General features: G+C 33.9%; 2 protein-coding genes across 2 annotated transcripts in view; both read right to left on the bottom strand.

Annotated features, from left to right (window-relative positions):
* LOC113497044 (C3 and PZP-like alpha-2-macroglobulin domain-containing protein 8) overlaps nt 1–21484 on the bottom strand; it is a 143864-nt gene that overhangs the window by 23127 nt on the left and 99253 nt on the right. Inside the window, exons 8-11 of the mRNA XM_026876479.1 lie at nt 16925–17053; nt 16284–16432; nt 6158–6275; nt 1811–1950 (exon numbers count right to left, since the gene is read on the bottom strand). Coding sequence (XP_026732280.1) covers nt 1811–1950; nt 6158–6275; nt 16284–16432; nt 16925–17053 — 536 coding nt within the window. The remainder of the gene's footprint in view (nt 1–1810; nt 1951–6157; nt 6276–16283; nt 16433–16924; nt 17054–21484) is intronic.
* Nucleotides 18812–20017, bottom strand: LOC113497046 (collagen alpha-1(XXIII) chain-like). The gene is made up of 2 exons (XM_026876480.1): nt 19166–20017; nt 18812–18896 (listed from the first exon to the last, which is right to left on the bottom strand). Exon 1 carries the CDS (start codon nt 19956–19958, stop codon nt 19245–19247), a length of 714 nt encoding a protein of 237 aa, XP_026732281.1. The 5' UTR covers nt 19959–20017; the 3' UTR covers nt 18812–18896; nt 19166–19244.

Below are 21484 nucleotides of genomic sequence, written 5' to 3' on the forward strand. Positions count from 1 at the left end.
ATATCATAACAAACCGGCTATTAGCGTCTATACTTGTTGCTCAAACTAATCGAGATCCTGTTTACGAACATTGTACAAGTTTGTTTGAATTGCAGGCTCGAGTTTGTATTATAACAACAAAGTTACTTAATTGTTAAACAATAAGCTTCAATAAAAGGAGTTGTCTGGACTGTTGACTGTACATACTTCCTCGTTGTAGCATGTGTGGTCTAATTTATAGGATAATTGAAATTTAATTTCATTTATTAGTTCTTGAATTTTCGATGTAAATTAACGCCTTCAAGAGTGAAAAGAGCGTGAGAGTTAGAGGTGAGACGTTCCTGCGGTTATTAAAAAAAAAAACATTTTTTTTACAGAATCTATTAATGTTTGTTGTATAATGTTGAATAACGTCAGTAAAATTAAGTGTAAGTGTGCAATGGTTTTATCGCTAATAGCAACATCCATCCATTGCGACAACGTTTGGTTTGACAGGATCGATTTAAACATAGATAGGTGGTCGATATATATAAATATAGTATAGTAGTCCTTTTTTCATTCGGGAAACGAATTTTAGATCTAAATTGCAATTTTATTTCACCCCTCAAAAATTTTACGTCAATGCTAATATAATCATTGCATAGAAACAGGAAATCGTCTATTTTCCATAAGTTACACCGTTAAAATGTCAAAATTAAATTGTCTGACAGTTCGCTCTTATTCAATTTTATAAAATTAAATTGTTAGATTTAATTTTAGAAGTGAAGACAGCGGCGGCGTCTTCATCAAGACTGGCACGTATGAAAATTGACTTAATGTGGTTCTGAATTTAAAATTCAATTCCTTTTTGTTTTTTACCTTTGAATACGGCTGTTTCGTACACAAAGAGATTCCTATTACCAAGGCTCTTCTGTTTGTCTGACACCAAACTTTATCTCATGAACCGTCAGTTTCAGTTGAGTGGTTTTTTATAGTTATAAAAAACAAAATGCTTCCTCATAGTTTAACGACTGAAATAATAAATATCTTATAAAGAAAGACACGACTATTCCCTACACTGGTCTGCTTAATAATTTAATATCCATGTAAATTGTGGTTACCGTTGATATATAAACACCCTATCTGACATATTAATATAATGCCTACACAAATAAACTTAATATCTTTTTATATTCCTCCAGAATAATATTTCACCAAACAAAAAATGTTTAAATTAATATAAATTCAAATTAATCCAATCCCAACTCTTAAAAGAAGAAAACCCAGATTTATTATTCTCTTATCCAAAGAAAATGAAGAAAAATATACACTCTGCGACTATTTACAATCGAATTCCAATTTCAAATATTTCAACGTCTGCACTCAATGGCGTCACTGGCTCAACACAATCCGCTGCATCGCTTAACTCGTTTTCCCAGAACGCAGTTATTTTACTTTTTTATGTATAGTCGACGACAAAAGTCGATGGACAAAAATTTTCAAAAAAAAAAAATATATTGAAGTCCCAATTTTCCAGCAAAATTCTGCCGTTTACGCCATTTTGTTGCCCGATTTTTTTGGATTAGTAAAGTAGTGATTCTGGACTTTTGTTGCTGGCTGTACCGCGGCTGTGTTATTCGATCCCAGACCAATAACGAGTTTCTATTCGCATCACTACCAAGCTGTCGGTAGCAAAGTCTGTGATTTTTTTTCTAATTGCAGAAAATATTTTTATTCGTTGTTTGCGGGATTTAATCGATGTTGGTGATGTTGACATGATATATTAATGGAAGTTTAATGAATATTGATTTTTGAAATCATTTAATAATTTTCTAAAAAAAACTTGACTTACGTTTGGTGAGGATCAAATCTCGCGTCAGGTGGTGCTCGTGTCCCGATCAGACACATGGTGGAGTCAGGTGGTGCGAGGACTCGAAGCTGCAGCGCGGCCCTGGGATACCACCAGCGACGCTCTTCTATTGCCACCGCCACCTAGCGAAAAATGGAATAAATAATCATTAGTGACTGAAGTAGAGAAACAAGGAAGCAAATGTAGAGTTGCTGAGGTTTGCTTGAAATTTCGCCGTTTATTTTTAAGTTCAGCAAAAGACCTTCATAATATAGAAGTTTTTCACGTGCTTCTACAAAAGCTCCATTCGATAATACTGCCACCCTTCCTGAATCAGAATTACTGATTATATTATTTCTCAAAAGAAAAACCTAGTTACAATTTTTGACCCACTGGCACAGGAAAGACTTCAAGCTCTGTAATCGCAAACACTAAACCCATGAGGGTGCCAATAGCTACTACACCAATAAATTTAATGTTCAAAGGTCCCCAACATAACTATGTATGTATGTATATACAATGTATACCGATATTGGGGCTACAGAAATTACAGGCGTTCTTAATTGCGTCCTTTAACAGAGGACGAATTGCCTTTCATTAGGGCGGCAGATTAAACGCCACGATATCACTGGACGGTGTAACTCTGTGTACGAATGAGGCAAGTTGGTGAGAATGTTTGACCGTGTTGTATGGGTCTTGATTGATCGTCATATGTTGACAGTTTACATGTTGAGGTTTTGGGTTTTATGCGATTACATTTGTTGAGAAAAGAGTTTCAGTTTATGAAACTGGTGTTAAAACCTCTTTTGATAGTTTATTCTATCTTTTAAAATCTGCTAAATACTTTATGTGATTATTTGCTTTGTTATAGGGCTTGCAAATACGAGAAAATTTCACCAAAAACATTTTGAAATAAAAAGCGAGCAAAAAGCCATTTAAATTTACGTAATTATCGTTAATGCTCCCATGGGTACCATTTTGAAATTTCTCTGGATTTTTATTTTCTACTTTTAATGTTTTAACGAGAAATGACCTTGGTACAACCTGTTCTCCTTAACTAAGGTGAGGAACAGAGGGTTTCGCAAATTACAAATCAAATGCACAAAAATATGATTTCAGAATTTCGAAAAGCATTTATGTATCACAATTGTTTATCAGCATCGTTAGCGGATTGAATCTGCAGCAGATCGTGTACAAAATTCATAAGCTTTCTGATCTTTATCATTCGACTATCAAGGCAGTCATCATGCTAAGCTAAACTGCGATAAGGCCGAGACACAGCCCAAAATTGCAGCTATTGTTAACTGGATCAATAATGCTTTGCACTTGCTTGTTGTGTGCCAGAGAGTATCAATTGACAGTCTTGGAAACAGCTGGAATTAGTAAATAAATATTGAGAAACATCTTCCTAATTCTTAAATCTAAGTATGTGTATGTAATGTACCTTATGTAGTTATATATATTACGACCTTTATTTATAGGCACACCTACCTCTTGATATCTCTGCATCACCCTATGGTTGACTGGTAGAGAATGCCTCAGGCATTAAGTCCGCCATTGTACATTTAATGTATAGAAGTGTAAATAAATAAATAAATAATAATCTCTCAAATAACCAGTAAACTAAAATCAGTACAAAGTAATGGACGTCAGCACCTAGACATTTTTTGTGTCGTTATTCCACTAAGAGTTCAATTTTAATTAAATTTCCGAACAAACAAAGGATGTTGGACACAAAAAGGACCGTCATACACACAACAGGATATGACGTCACGTGTATAAGACTAAACACTGTGAGAGTTTAATTATTTTATCGAACACTTGTGTTGTGTCCTATATTTTTTTAACGAAGGGAAGCGATGAAGAAATTTTAAGTAACTTTCGTGAGGACGGTTCACGATTAAGAACTCCGGTTTCGTCCGAAACTAGTCGGGTAATCGTGATAAAAACGCGTGAGCAAGCCGTTGAATCATTTAGTACTAATAGATTCTCTTATGTATCGTGAAGAGTATATTATAAGGTGATCAGATCAGCCATCTGCTATAGTATCTGCCTTTCTATAAAGAGGTATGTATTTTGATAATACTTATAACATCATCATCAAGATCAAAAGAATCAATATTAAATTAAACATCAAAACTTGTCTCAAACGAAAGGTCTCAAGAAAATAGTCTAGACTACGTTTATCTAATTTCTGAGCAATTTTCAAAGTCATTACTTTGCTAAATTAATTTATAGAGCTTTCTACTGTAATTATACTTGGTAGGTAATATGATTATATAAATAACCATTTACATTTTACATTGAATTTAGTTGCTTCGCGAATTTAAAGTCAAGTATACAACGTTCAGTTGCGGTGGTATTCATTGTGAGATACCGCTATGTATTATAAGTATTTCGATTTTAAATAATTATACCAATTAGGTAAAGAATTATGTACCAAATCTGATGAAGCGTGAATTAGAGTTGCAAAACTGAGATAAATAAATATTTTTTTGACTTTATTCCTATCAAGGTTTTTGAGGTACAGTCGGTAAGTCAAGAGAGAGAGATAGTCATCAAAGGTTCAGTAATACGTTTCTGTTTAAATCCTTTATTTACAAAATCCAAAGCTACATATATATAACTTTTTTTGTTTAACAGTGATTGTATATTCTTTTAGCGTAGTAAACCATCGATTTTAAATCAATGTTCACGTAGCAACATGAAACTATTTTTAAACATTGTCTCATATAATACGCAAATTGAACCATAAACAATTAACAAAGAAAATAATATGCCACATGACAATTTAACAATTGTAATAGGTAACACATGTACAGAATTGACGAATACAAAAACCTCAGTTGACTACTTAGCCTTAATTTAAAACAATTGTAAAAAAGAAACATCAAAGATCAACCGCACACATTAAAAAACGCCTAGAACAGGAGGGGTAACCAAAATCAACAGCGTAGTAATTAAGCTCAGCAAACGGTATTTCAATTTCACGCCAATTGACTGATCAAAGGTTCATATACCCTGATTAATCATTATTATGAACATGGGTTTATGTAATCGCTGGGATCGGTATTGTGGTGAATGAAAGGTAAATACTGTACGTAATGAATACTTTGTGATGAAGCCAATTTCAAATTGAAATTGGAGTTCATTTCAATTGTTTCTTTTGCGGGTGCTAAGTTGGGATTTTTTGTATCCCTTGGTAAAAGAAGTGAAGTGTTAGTAGCATATACTTTTTATTAAAACCACGCTAAGAATGGAAGTAAAGTATGCCAATGTCGTTGTTTCAAATTCCCTGCCTTTTCATAGGAGACCATATAGGGAGGTGGTGTAGCTAACTGCCGCAATACCAAAGCGAAACGTCTATTGAAGTGAAATTAATTTATTATTGCAAAAAAAAAACTAGGCATAAAATTGAATAAATTTGTAAAATAAGAATAAGTTGAATAACTAAATTAATACAGCTGCAGACACAAAAATCAAAACTTTACCTAGCTTCTTTCATTTTTTTGTTTGTGATTATCTGGATTATCACAAAAAGTTCTACGCTAAATTAATAAAGTTACGACCTAACAGAATTGCCAGCTCCGTTGAGGAACACTCGAAGATCGTCACTAGTATCCTGACAACCACAAACCGGCGAACGCCACTCAATCGCACGTCCATTTGTCTCTGACATACCGAATGTGGGGAACTTTACGCTACGACGTGATGGTAGGATTCTGAAAATCTGCCCACGAACTTTAGTAAAAGTCAAAAAGCCGAAAATTTAATGGATTTAAAGGGATCTTTTGATATAATAATAATATTTGGTAGAAAGGGCTTTGAATAAAAATAATGAGTAAAATGGATCATGTTTTACACTACATGGATTTAATATTAAACAAAGAAATCGATTGCATTGACTTATAGACCAGCAAAAATTTCAATAGGATTTTGATGTACCTAATGTATTCGTTAAGAAAACTTTAGCATAGTAAAATCGTTAATTTTGCTATGCTACAACAGTCGAGTGATTAAGATCACCAAGCTAAACCCGATAAGCTAGGCGGGTGGCCGGTTCGATCCCCAGGGTAGGAAAACAATTCTGTGATCCATGAATTATTAGTCTGGGTGTCTTTGTGCATGTGTCTTGGAAGTTCATGACATCCATTCTGATTAAATTCCTTAACGTAGAAGTATTTTTTTAAACAAAAAGAAACTGTGTCATTGATCTTCAAAAATGGTCTTTAGGTTACTGACTAAACGCTCATTATTCTGTACAAAAAAACTACTCATAAAACTTAACAGCGAAGCATCTTCACTCTATCCATCAATTTCAAACTTCATAAAGTCAAAGTTCATTCTTACCTCTTTATGCAGTAGTCTAACGTGGAAGCTAGCTACATCGCTGACGGGCTCGCCACCTTCCGTGACGTAATACACGAGGAGCGAGCTGACGGGCGCCATGTCTGCTGTCACTGGGAACCTGAGGAAATAAAGCTTTATGAAGATAGATTCAAAGGAGGTTGCATTTAACATACATTTAAAAAGATACGAAAAGTTTCAGGAGCTGTTAAATGCAGGCAACTGGCTGTAGACGCTCTTAAGCTGGTTAAATTTCGACGTTCTCAAATATCTGTCTGTCTCAATTTCATATTTTAAAGGGACAAAGACAGCATGAGGTTTAAAGGCTTGAAACTGGTTGACGCAGACGTTTCAACATTTTGCTGTTAGCCAAACTACCAGAAAATGATTTGATTCATACTTCAGTAATCACGTTTAGTTGTTAAAATCTTTGACAGAAGTTTAGCGGCTAGGATTTTGCTGAATAATTAAGATAACAAGCGAATTTACATTTTCACGAGGTTGAATAAGTTTTGCGCCACGATTATTTATTTAAAACACCAAAAATAACATCTAGACGTAATAAATACAGATAACCTTGAAATAAATATAAGACTAGCTTCACGTTAATAAAATATTTATCAATAAAACCGCACCAACTCTTTCCCACTGAGAATTGTGTAATATAAAATTCTACACCAAACCGTGTCAACATGAATAAAAGTTGGGAAACTGAGGCAAAGCATATAATTCGAAAGTTTACCAGCAAAGCAAACACTAAATCACATTCCCCGCAATGTGTTAAAGTTAAAAAACTCAAAATTTTACATTAAACCAGTTTCTGGGTCAATAAAATACACCTGTGAACAATATTTCACCGCTACGGTTGCCGACAAAAATCTTCGGACTGTTTTTTCACCGGCCTTTTGCCCGGGATCGCTGTTAGTGCAATATTTGTACGAAACTAGCATGTTCTTGCGACATCGTTTGTGTAATATTTGGCAAATGTACGCGAGGGAAATTCAATTTTGCATGAATTTTTTTTTAATCTCACATAATTTCGTGTATATACCTTTGACAAAATAAAACAAGCATGTTTACATCTATTAATGTTTCAGAATGTTCTCGATGACATATACTTATTTGATTCTTTATAATATAATTACTAGCTGTTGCCCGCGACTTCGTCCACGTGATCGATTGTATCTTCGCTCCTATTAGTCGCAGCGTGATGTTATATAGCCTTTAGCCTTTTCAATTCGAACCAGTAGTTCCTGAGATTAGCGCGTTCAAACAAACAAACTAATGATGTATGATGAGATATATTATGAAGTAAATTATAAATTAGCTTGTTTATGTTCCTAAATCTTATCTGTTACGGTCTTTATTACTGATACGACTAAATTTTCTGCAATGATATAGAAGAAGACCATACCTACAAACCTAAATCCAAGTATACACTTCAAAAACAAATATACATACAAGAACATATCCACAAACACCATCACGTTGTCGACCAATCCGGAACCATTATGAAAAAAAAAGGAAACAAATGTGGATTACGTGAACACCGGCCTGACTATAAACACAAGCATTTCGTTCCCGCCATCTTTCTTGTCAGACCCTACATACAAATCAAAAATTTCTCCGACAATACCAATATTTGTCGCGATAAATCTAAGCCTGTTTTTCCCAACACTAGAATGCTCGAGTTGTTTGGCTCACGGGATGTTTATTGGGCGATTGGTTTTATACGATGTCCATTTAATTTATAACATTGGTAGTTGACCTAAAAGCATTTAGTGCTGACATTGGTGAATTTATGGCTGGTGTCGTGATGTCTAGACCTACTGTGGGCTGTGTATCAGCATGCTTCCATGTTATTATTTTGTTGTATTGTTAAGCTAGATTTCCCTCAAGATTTCGTCCAAGGTCGGAACGGTCGTCCAACCTAAGAATGTTGTTTAGTTTCGAGCAATTCTGACTGAGCGTAACATCTATCTTAGAATTAGTGACTTTTCCATCGCATCTCCCCCAAAATATTGTCAATTTTGTATTTCTCCAAATGAAAATGTATTAAGCTATGACAAATTCAATCTATCTTCAAATTACTGTCCATCTTGTATTGTGCAATATTGATCCACTCCCAAAATAGGAACATAAATATCCCCCTCATAAACTCCTACCACTTTATTACCAAGTAACAATATTAAATTCGATTCTGTGAAGTGATCATTTCGACTATATTCACTGGCTGGCTGATGGAGGAATTATTAATTTTTAAACATGCACCAGCTACAAAATGATTTCCCATTTGAACTCTCTGAATGATGCGAATTCGCGGAAGCACTTTATCAACTGGAAATATCCGGATATTATTATCGATTTATTTCGCTACAACATTTTATTTAACAGTTAATTACAACAGATTTATCCTTTGTTCGATTTCCATTTATCCTTGTTACTGAGAACTTTGATATTTGTATTTATTTTGCCTTCTCCAAACAATTACCCTTAAGCATTTAGTAAAGATGTGTTCCAAATCCATCCCTTGTCACCTTTGGACTTAAAAGGCCTAGACAGTTTTCCCTTTATAAAAACTTTTACGTTTTACTATCCAATCCTATTTTTTTAAGAAAAGATAAGTCTCAAATTATCAATGACTATATTTCCTCGGATGTTTGCCCCTGGTTCGTTAAAAATTTTCCTCGGACTTCAGACAAGCGAGTTTCAAGCGCTTTCGTACTTCTTCAGCAAATTTTCGTTTTGTACGTTTTGAGCCGTAGTTTTATGTTAGGTGTTTTACGGTGAAGGAACTTTATCTATTAAGTTCCTGGGTTTGATGAACTTTATTGACCCAAACGAATTATGTCACACAGTATGGAAAATATATGGGGACGTTTTTTTAAAAAATTTACTCTTGCTTTATTTTCACGACTATACGTACGTCTCTATTCTTTTTCACCGAAGTGGTGATATCCAAAAATAGTGAGATAACTAAACTTTAAGATGTTCATAGTTTTCTGCTTGGCATTTAACACTTCAAAACAAAGATGAGCACGAGGTTTAACGAGATCTAAAATTAACAGTATATTTGCAGTTTACATGGGATATAAAGACTTCAACCTGATTGAAGTTTCAGTATTCGGCCATTCAATTATTGACTCAATAGTTATGCCCTTTGAATTCATTATCCAAGAGTTGAATGCAACGCGAATACATTTTAACATACCGCGAACAAGCTGTATTAAAAAAAAAGCCATTGTTTTTCAATAACTGAACAACCGAACAATTTGCTTTATAAATTGATTTTGATTGTGCCAATGTAGCCTTTGATCCAACAATTTCTTCCAATTCATACAAAATTTATTTCAATTTCTGCGATGTATTTATTTATTTTATTTATTTATTTATTTATTTATTTATTTAATTATTACACTAATCTACCATTACAGGTTACTTAACCTAATGCGGTATTGAGTTATAACGTCGAGGATAAATCGAGTGAATTAATTGTTGGAATTAATGAAGCCTTTTTAGAATTGATTTCGCTCTCTGTATTTAAAATCTGGGTATAAATCTTGGTACCGGTGACGTTTACTGAGAACAGTACTTTTCTGCTCACATTTATTTCAGTAAGTATTTTTTCGTGAATCTTCTTTGCCTGATTGGATTAATGCTATGGACGTAGAACGTATTTAAATCTCGTTTGGTATGCCTTTGTTTGCAATTTCACCTTTGAATTTAGTTTTTGTGATAAAATTTCAGTATAATCAGTTTAAAGGTAATTTTTAAAAGTTGAATAATAAATAACTAATTTGACATTTATTGTTTTATTCGTTTACATAACGATCAACAATAACGTATTCAATTTTATTGATCATCTCCTGTGCATTTATATTTTGTACCTACTTTCTACTACTAAGGTACCTAATTGTATCAAACCAAGCAAAAAAATACGATTAATGCCCATTAAAATATCCAAGTTCCATCCACAAATCAAACGCTTATAACAGAACAATAACACAACGATACTCTTAAGCCACTTAGCCGGCGCCCATAAAACGAAAGAGCCTAAAGTTCCACAATATTGCAAACAATATCTTCAACCTTTGCCAATACCTACCACGTTACGTCCTCTCGAGCCCGTTTATACTCGATATCTCCCATAAACGTTGTTACTACAGGGTATCTGAATTATGAAGACAGATAACGTAACGACGAAGTGACCTCATTAATTTTGTGTGATATAAATTTATCTCTCGTCTTGTAGTGTATCGCTAGATTTATGATAGCCTGGTACTTTCATGATTTATTGGTTGTCGTGGTCGTAGATTCTTAATTTTTCAAGACTTTATTTATTAGTAATATCAAAAAATACTTGATGAAGTCATAAAATTTAAGTCAATCAAAGTACGAGTTAAAACGTACGATATTACTAACGCTTCACTGTCTGTCCGTAAGTCGGTCACCAGACTGTATCTCATGAAGCGTAAAAGCTAGACAGTTGAAATTTTCACCGATCGATGATGGACAACATATGTTGTATAACAAACAAACAAACAAACTCTTCAGCTTTATATATTAGTATAGATATGCTGGTTTTCCCCAATATTTTTTAATTAAGACGGTAAAAACAGCCATTTCAATATGTTGTCAATTTACATACATCAATATGCAATTTGCATACATACATAGGTAAAATATTAACTAACTGAATAATAGAGACACCACCTAACAATAGAAACAGCGAAGTTACTTCATTTCGAATAACCTGCAAAGCAATGTTACACACATAATTAAGCTTGTTTAAAATTGTTTTAAAAGGTAGTATATGAAACTGCCATAATTTAAAGTTTTGAAACTTCATTTAGCCGCGCTGGTAATTACCTGGTTCTAATTTAACTTAGTGCCAAGTAGACGTTTTTAACTATTTTATGATATAACTTTAAAAAAATTTTGGCTTGATGATCTAATTTTTTTTTCAGAACTGAAAATAGAAAAACAAAATGAAATTTTTCTAGGAGTAAATGACAGCTATTTCACGATAAATGAAAAATTATAAATAACATCGGTTCATCTAGTCCGAAGTTTTGAGGTAACAAATAACAGAAGTATACCGACGAATTGGAAATACACTTCTTTCTTAAGACTGTTTAGAAGACGTAGCGATTAAGGGTTATGATGCAAATGAGAAGAGGGCAATTTCCAGAAAGGTTTAACATCGGACTGGATACAAAAAGTGCCAATGTTAATATTTTGGGAGTGATCTAAGTCCAACAGTGGATAGTCGATTCGATGAATTTATTATCTGCGTTTGTGATAGAAGATTTAGGGATCGGTTACTCAATGGATACCTACAGAGTTATCGAGTTAAAAGGAAGAAAGGCAATTTTAGAAATGCGAATGAACAGTGATTACATTACAGCCGAAACTGAAAGAGAGAATCAAAATAAAATAAAAAATCTCGTATTAAAAGCTGTAAACATTCAAAGAACAAAAATACGTTAAGAACAAACAAACGACTCTTTAATTTAAATAAAATAAAGGTCTATTGGAAGAACTATTCCTTGGAGTGTAACATTAACGAATTAAGAAAGGACGTTTGTCTTTCAAGCAACTTATTAATTCATTAAATTAATCAAACGAAACTCGGTAGAAATTCAGGAAGCATTTGAATTCATTAAGACATTAATCTGAACGTCGCAATCCTTGAATTTAATCCGCCTTTTAAAGTAATTTGTTTGACGTTACAGGGTCTATCTCCTTGTAACCACTACCAAGGTATTTGTTTAGGTAGAATCTTAGATCAAATGAAAGACGTCGTTAAAAGAAATTTTGTGTTCAATTTCATTAAAAGTAATGTTACTAAAACTACTTTCTCATGTGGCTTCTATCCTTTCACAAGGTCCAAAATCGGTTGAATGCTTTAGATATTTTAATATGTAGGTGTGAATATTTTTATTTGAAGTGGATATAATGAAAAATCGAATAAAATTTGGTTTTCTTTAGTAAATTGAATGATTTCAAACGAAAAGGTTCCTACATGGGATAAGGCTTGTGTCCAACAGTAGGACGGACAGATAAGAGAAAAAATAATTAAAGTTGCAAATAGTAGGAAGTAAAGGTAATTGTGATAGAGACTAATCTTGAACTCAAATTTTAAATAACTGCTATATTTTTCACATCCAAGAAGAATACAATTTAAACCTAAAATAAATTACAACGTCAAGTTTCACAACCACATAAACTGCGTACCTGACACACATATATCTATCTCAGTCGCACCTAAAGCTAGCCTAACTAGAATATAGGTTTTCAATTAATAAAGCTCAATGTTGCGGCGGAACAACGAAACAATCAATGTCATATGTTACGGTTCGGTACACGACATATCGCAACGTGGCCCCTAATAATTTGCTACGCTGTCGGCAAATGATCGGTTGTTCAATACAGGTATTTCTAATTTCATAGTTTTGATAACTGTGGTATCTATTAAGTCATTGAGGTTTTGGTACGTTGACTTGATATACATTAGTGAAGACTATGGAATGAATTTTAAGAATAAAGACTGCGATGAAGTTTTTGAAAAATACATAAATGTATTCTTATCCTAAAAAACGACTCACTTATTAAGGACTTTAATCCTTGTGTCGCGAAGTTTTACAAACATTCACAGTCACATGAACAATGACACCCAGACTCAGGACAAGCATTCCTGGGTCACAAATCACACAAATGCATGTCCTACGCGGGTATCGAACCCGTGCCACGCCGCGTGCCTTGAATGACCTCAACCACGCGGCTATCTGTGCAGACACAAAAATTAAGGTGGACTTCGTTTTATTAAAATTCATTTTTTTTATTGTCTACTAGCTGTTGCCCGCAACTTCGTCCGCGTGGTTAGAAGATATAAGTTTTGTTTTATACCTGCCCCATTCTTTTTCGCAGCGTGATGGTATATAGCTTATAACCTTCCTTGATGAATGGTCTATTCAACACAAAACAATTTTTCAATTTGGACCAGTAGGTCCTAAGATTAGCGCGTTTAAACAACCAAACAAACTCTTCAGCTTTATACATTAGTATATATAGATTAGACATCGTGATATAGACTCTAAACCGAATCAAAGTAGGAAGAAAGGATGTCATACAAAATTACGAATATAAGATTCTCTAATTGATATGCTGCATAATATACCTACTTACACATTGCACGTAGGTATACTAAAAACGTCACAGTAAAAATAAATCCTTAATTACTTTCCTCACAAATAAAACTGACGATAAAATCTAAATAGAACCAGAATAATGCATATTTTAGTACGCCCCGAGTAAGTCCACCTTAATTTTTATGTAAATTTTAATACATAATGCTAAAAGCGTCCGTATATACTACATAGCGAAATTGGTACAATGCCGGTGTGACTCGGGAGGCTCATTCATCAAAACAGTCATAATCTTGTTTCCATCCAACACGGACGCATTGAACGATATTTTTTATTCATTCTCTCGTTCGCTTTTATTTTTATATCGCCAAAACATTCATTTATTTCACGCGCTTTTGAGTGAATTGTGCTCGGTAAAGCTTCGTTCTATACAACATTACGCGTAGGTATTAAGTTATTAAAGAGGTTTTATTGTTGGTGAAAAAATATTTTACACGGTATTAATATGCATGAATGATTTTATCATGATGTCAGTTTGTACGTTGGTAATATACTACGTTTATGTATGATACGCATAATAACTTTTAGGTCGGGATTTAATAAAAATCCTTACGGCTGAAAAATGGCGAATAAATCTACCTAGGTTAGTTAGCACGAGTTTAAAATATCTTTACGCTTACTTCAACTAAAGGAGGTTCCAAAAAGAAGTTATCGAATAAAGGGTTTGGTATCTTTCAGTGCTATTTCAAGCCTAACTTGGAACTGAAATAAGGTTTTGAGATTGTTACGTACCAGAAATATTGAAAATTAGTCCTATAAGTCCTTTATCTTTATCTTAATAAGACATCAGTGATCGTTAATAATTTTCTTGGTCATTAGTCAAGTGAAGTGATGGTTGAATTACTTGTAAGAGCCGCATATTTTATTTTACTCAAAAAAAATATGATGAGAAAGACAAATGATAACGCATTTAAAGTTCAATTTTGATTCACGTTACTTAATGTACGACGAGAAATAAGTTAAAGTTTAGGTAAAAATATATAAGTAGCTGCAATCATTGCCCTTAATACGGATCCCTGTAAAAACCTCTTAAATAAATAAAAGCTTATTTCGTTGTCAGCTACTTAAAAATGGGTCAGCATTTAAATACCCTGCCCGGACGATTCCCAAAATGCATATAAATCACTGAGAAAAAACGTCTCTTCTGTTCTCTTGGACGCTGTTTTTATTGTATTTCTAATTCCATTATACAGGAAACACTGTGTTTAATTCCCGGGACGCTTTTGCTTTAAAATGTTTAAATCAATTGGACACGGTGTCGGCACACTGTAGGAAATGGAAAATGAGACTGTGTTTTTACAAATCTTAAAAGCTTTTAAAGAATATTATAAATGTAATTGGTTTCAAAGAAGTGTTCTTTAGTCTTAATTCAATTACTGGAATATCTATGTTTGTAATTTATCTGCTTATGTTACAGAAACTTCCTCGTAGTTGGCTTTGTGTATTTGAATAACTTTAAAAAAAGTTTCAGTTGTATGTTTTTTCATTTCAAAGGTGGTAGCAATATGACTGCATATAGATTTATTTATATAATGTATAATGGTGATTAGGTAAAAATACACTTTAAGAAACTGAAAGACAATATTTATATGGTATATATTTATTTTTGACAACCAAAACTACTGAGCCAAACTTAATGCAATGTTATGGAACCAAATAGGTTCACCCAGTCCTGAAATTATACCTCCCTTTTTTTAAAGTCGGTTGAAGACGGATCGAACCCGTACTATAATCATGGGAAATAAATTATGAGGAACAATAAACTCACAACGGCCATTGTATTTAAACGCTTCACAAAATAATTTTGCATACTCGACCAATCCATCCAAACACTGACCTCAGTGTTAATTGCTTAACCTATTTTCGTCCCGCGTGCATAATTAAACTCATTGAGAAACCACTTCATCTCTTTAATTACCCGAACTTTATCACTCTTTTAACGACGGAGCCATAACGTTTTTAATGGATTTTTCAGTCACTAATTATCGAAAGCCACGCGAAATAAATGTTTGTAGATAAATTATTGTACTATCCTTCTTAAATGGCAAAAACTCACGACCATAAAGAATTGACGGATAAATTTTATAGAGGTAAAATCATCTTTTCGAAATCCTCCGAAGAATTGGATACAAGTGCAGAAGACCACGAAAATTTTACTTGAATAAAAAATAAAGATAACATTCAAATAGTACTTGGTCTTATCGATAAAACAAAAGACAGATCTAAGAAACCAGTTCAATCTATACATGTACTTGAGCTCAATTAAGAAATAGATGAACTGCAACCCGATGGACCAACCAAATGAGTTTTGCAAAGAACAATGAAGCAAGGGAATTGGAATCGAGAATTGTACATTTAATGATGCTTGTAGAAATAAAACCAGCTTTATAGGTTATCCGCTTTTACGAGAAGGCTGTAAAGGATTCGAAATGCAGTGTAATAGAAAGTTAAACGTAAAGTAATCCGTAATTTCATTTAGTACCAATGTAATGTGTAATAAAAAAAGCTGTGTGTGTGTTCGGGTAAGCTCTTTATGCGCCAGGTGTTACAGAACTTTAAAGACATTCATATGATTGCTTTCACTCTATGAGTGCATGGAAACTGACGTTACATAAGTGAAGGAGACAAGAAAAAATTATTATACTATATCAAAAATTCTCTGACCAATATTTTTATCCATGACATTTTAAGGTCTGTTCATAGTATTTTAAAATTCCACTTTAGATATTATGGAAGCCATTTGCTAAAACACTGTATTCATTGAAATTTCATACACCTAACGATTGTCAAAGATCAAACATACCGTATAAGAAACAAATAATCATCGCTTGGCAAAATTTTCGCTATTCTTTAAAATTATGGTAATCCATTTCCCAAAAGGCAATTCCTGAAAAGGGTACATCCAGTAACATTCAACTTACGTATAATTAAATCGGCAGAGATCGGAGTCGTTGGCTGGCGCAGGCACGGCTGCCCAATGCACGGCGCGGCCACCGCTCGTGACGGCGGCGAGCAGCCGCTGACGGCAACCACACGATGACCACACACTCGCGCTCGCTATGCCACCAGCCTGATACAATTAATGGTCGGCTTGGTGAGATTAAAATGGAAATGGAATTTGTTATTTTAATGTGTATTTGCTCTTTTTGGAGTTGGATGGGGATATGCATAACTGACAGTAGAATGTGGGTGGTGGTACACAAGACTGATATGATGGTGTTGTGACTAGGTTGATTGATGATTAACGTGGTGAGTTTGGGTGGGGGGCGAAAATCTTCAACTAAAAATTAAAGAAACTAGAACAAAAGAAAAAAAAATAAAGTTATTTTTACAAGATATGTTGCCGCTAATATTAACACTAGCTCTAATTCTGGTAGGAGTAGAGGTCGAGAAGCATAATCAGTCATTGATAGTCACTAGGCAAATGGTAATGAGAAGTAAAATGTATTAACTTAAGTAAAATTAATTACTATTTTCTTGTTCAAACTCTGTTCACTTAACAGTATCCTAACGATGCAACTCAATACTTAACTTGAAACTTTTGCAACAATTAATAACTTACCTGGAGTGGTGTCGGCAAGTTTTCCACAAGTAGATAGCATTTCGACGTAGAGTTCCATCGCCGAATTCTTTCTCGGGCAAGCACGTAATGAGTCTCTATCTCTTTGCCTTCGACCGCCACTAACTCCGCCTGTAACAATAGAAGGAGCAAAATTTGAAATTGAACTGGAACAACACTTTGCTAAGTGACGTTTATAAGTGTGTGTTGGTCTGTAAATTGCTTTTGATAACATGGAATAACATCTAAGGGCGGCTGTTGGCTCAGTCTTATTCATAAATACTGCCGTAAAGTCTGTTAAGGGTTGTTTTCTTTTCAAACGACTCACGCGGTATTCGATTCCCGCCAGTGAATTTTCCATGTTGACATTATACCACTCGTTTCAATACTAGTGAGCCTTAAAAGGTACATTCGTAACGTAAATTCGTTGGTCAGTGAATTTCAGCAATCATACAAAGTAACACTTCACACAGTAAAAATATAGTTAGAGTTAGATAAATAACTGGGATTAAAAGGCATTGTAGGTGCTGCAGCGTATCATATTATGGGGTAAAAGCCGACAAGAACTTTTTTTTTGCTTCTATACATATATTTACGTTGTCTATGTTATAGCCTCCATATTATGTCTTCATTTATTTTTATGACCTTAAAAATATATCAATCTATAGCTATAAACATTTAACAACCAAAAAAAGAGAAAAATATATCTAAAATAAGTCCAAACCTATTCATCATTCAAATACCTATGACCAATGGGTCTGTAGACAGTTATTGATCAACGCTGGGTTTTCCCAACAGACGTCAATGATAACAAATTCAATGTTTCGCGATTATGATATCGCTGTCTCTTTTAAACAAGAGTATCGAAGCGAGATCGATATATTGCATGTTTGTAACATTATCTTTTGTTTGGCATACGATACTCTTATGAGATTATCCCTTTAACAAAAACAACAGAAGTAATAAGGTCATTGATGTCTGATAAATGGGGATTTTACGTTTTTATAACTTTTGACTCCGATGCAAAGTGATGTAAAGTGTAAATCGGACTCGCGTAACTGAGAGTTCCGTACAAATAGACTGAAGGTAAAAAAAAATCGGCTGGGTGACTAATTAATGTCAGTTAAAAAGTTGCTAAATATCGATTTTTATGTTTAGTATTTATTGTTAGAGCGGCAGCAGCAACATTATCATTGAAAATTACTATTGTCGAATTATCAAGGTGCAGTATGTTGACGAACGGACATACTGACAGAGGGACAGACATCGAAGCCTCAGTAATAGGATTTTACTTTTACCTTGACGTAAGAAATCCTACAAATCAGGTAAAATTAAATTTGACTGTCAAATGCTGTATTTTTTCAAACACGATCTATTTTCAGTTTAACTTCTAAATACAGTTATCTATGTAGTTACTGTATGTAAAAAGTTGTATACTTATTTTACCGTTCCAATCAGGATGACGTCAGCGTTATTGTTTATTTTCCCACAAGCCAGTGATAATGGCGAGTACAGTATTTTGTAAAAAGGTTGTGTTAAACTGATGCAGAGTTTATATCCCTCCCTAAGACCGAGATTATTGGAGGAAGACTTTTGGTTGTTGTTTTAAAAAATCTGAGGGATACAACTAGGTTGGGTAGGAAAGGTAAATAGTCATACAATAATAGTCAATTTTTCATTCATATAATCATTTATTAAAGTAAAATAGAATTTGCACCATACCCTGAAAGCTTAAAGTAAAAGAAAAAAAACTTACCTCTATTTTATTTTACCGTTTTGATTTGTGATTTACCATGTTGTTACTCATATTTTGTTATTGTAATTTTGGTAAATATCCTTTGGCAAATATTTAACTTTTTTCCAGAAAATAATGCTGCCAATTTTTTTTTATTTCCGTCATCACTTGTTTTTCCTTTATGATATTACTTGGTTTATGCATTATATGTACTCATATAAACTCATTATATTTAGCGTGCTAAAACATAAAAACGAAATAAACACAGTTAAAAAGTGAAATAAACATTAATACAATAAAAAAGTTAAATAAAATTTAACACAATGAATATTGGTAGAACTTACTTAACAAAAACATAAATCCGATTAAAATAAAACAAAAAAAAATCATAAAAAATTACTTGAAACAAAATTGGAAAAACATCTATCAAGAATATTAAGATTAATAGGGCTCCCAAACGGAAACTCATTTATCTTCTGCGATAAAAAAAAAGGAAAAAAAATACCTACACCAGAACTAAAATCATTATGTTAAGGAAAACTCTGATGACTGAACCGTCATCCATTGTGTTTACAACCTTCAATTGTTTCATTCAGCTGCGTTCTCAATGTTAATATTTTCCACCATAACGGTTAAATTATCCTGCGTTTCGTTTCCATCCGTTTGGCAAGAGTTTTCGGCAGCAGATGCTGGCATTTCCCTCCTTTTATAGGGGCTCAACCTCCAACGCCCAAGTCTGCCTCGATGATGACGTTCGAAGCGAGAGCACTTACATTCATTGCAATCATTCTGACCTTGAACGTCGTTATCTTGTGCTTGCGATCCCGATGCATTCTGTTCATTGTCTTGGGGATCGTTGACGTCATCAGTTTCATTGTATGTCAGGTCAATGATCCAGTGGGGGCCGCGTTTCTCCATGTGATCGTGGCCGTGGTGACCAAAACATCCTCGTGGGCCATGGCGACCATGCGAGCCATGGGGTCCATGTCGGCCGTGGGGTCCATACGGGCCATGTGAGCCTCGGTTACAATGAGGTCTTCCGAAGCCATGTGGGCCTCCATGATGGCCATGATGCCCTCGGTGACCGAGGGGCCCATGATGCCCGTGCCGTCCGTGATGCATCCCATGTCCATGTTTTCCAAAACCACGTCCGAATATCCCATGACGACCGCGGCAACGCATCTTCAGATCATGTTCCAGTTTATCCGATTGCAAAAACTTTACAAACATTTTCAATAGCTCTTGTTTTTCAACACCCATTTGACTTGGGCCTTCCCGATTACGATTGCAATGACCTCTCATTTTAAGAAAAATATAACTTCGTCTTTTCACAACGGTTGTTGTTTAGTTTATGGAACGTGACTGTCGTTGAAAGGCTTTATATACCTCCATTCAATATGAGTCCTCGTCAAACCTAGTACATGCTCTCTGTATTGATAGTGGAGTAAGGCGATAGAGCAATGTACACTTTATCACAAGCATAGAGAGTTCAAATTCGATTGCAAAAATGTAGAAGTTTATTTGATTAAACCTAGTTATGAGGCTTCACACTATTGCGTTCAATTTAGATGTACAAGTGTACTTCAATACCTACTTATGTATTTTGTCCGCAAATGAATATAATTAACAATACTTAAAAAAAGAAAACTATTGATCGTATTTTTAAATTAAGTAAATTGCTCAAACATATTTCAAATCTAATATTCAGCGTAGCACTACATAGCTTTGCACAATAATTTCACAATGCGAGCAATAATGTTGCAATATTGTGAAATGTAGAGAAAAATTTGTATAATATTGTGCAATCATAAATCATAGGCATTCAAATATCCCGTTTTCCTGGAATGTTTACGTGAAATATGGGTTCATATGCAATGCATTCGTACTGTATTGCGAAATATGATTCATACAAAATTTGTGCCAAAACCCTGTAGTTTCTCTACAACTGAATATAAATGTACTTATTTGGTATCATTGCTACTTTTATTTGTGTTGGCGTAGACCGAAATTCTAACCGCTTAGTGGCAATCAGGTAGACAGTTTTGGTGAAATAAACTCTTGTATATAAGTAGCTATAGTTTAAAACTGACAATATTTAAATTTAAAAGAGAAATGCATATAAATTTCTAACTTCTCAAAAAATACGTTAAATTCAGCTTGAGAAAACTGCAAATAATGAAGGTTTGAATTACAGTACCTATTCCAATTTCCTACTAGGATTGAGAATCACGGCATACATAAAAACTCTCGCAGACCTAAAAGTTTCTTCAAATAACAATAGATGGCGCTGACACAGGCATACCTACTAAACAAATAAAAGATATTGCAATGTCCTCACGAAATAGGCTGTCACATAAAAATAATATAACAATTTACTTCAGTACGTGTGAAATAAGAAACGTTTAATACGAAAATCTATAAAAATATAGGTACAGGCCGTTTATTGGTATTGAGAACCCTTTTAGACGCCATGTCGTAAATATTGAACCCCTCGAGTCGCGTGTTGGATGCCGATACAGAGTTTTATTGAGTTTTATTTTTTTATATATTGAATTTCAGTTATTCTACGCGAAATTGAGATATCTGTTTATACGTATTGCTATGAGGAGAGCATATTTGGGCAAAGCTTTTGCACTTATCTTTACGAAGAACAACGAATCACTTATTTTGAAGTCGAATTAACTTGTACACATATTATTATGACATGTTTAGGTAATAAATATGCAAAAAATATTTCTATGCTGCACTGCTGCTGCGTGGGAACATAAAGTCGGGAATAAACACTATCCTGTATTAATCCTGGTTATAATATAAACTATCTGTGTACC

This window comes from Trichoplusia ni, chromosome 8 (assembly GCF_003590095.1).
Source record: "Trichoplusia ni isolate ovarian cell line Hi5 chromosome 8, tn1, whole genome shotgun sequence".
Classification (NCBI taxonomy): domain Eukaryota; kingdom Metazoa; phylum Arthropoda; class Insecta; order Lepidoptera; family Noctuidae; genus Trichoplusia; species Trichoplusia ni.

Coding starts and splice junctions, on each gene's coding strand:
- LOC113497046 (XM_026876480.1), bottom strand. CDS start 19,958: ATGAGAGGTCATTGCAATCGTAATCGGGAAGGCCCAAGTCAAATGGGT.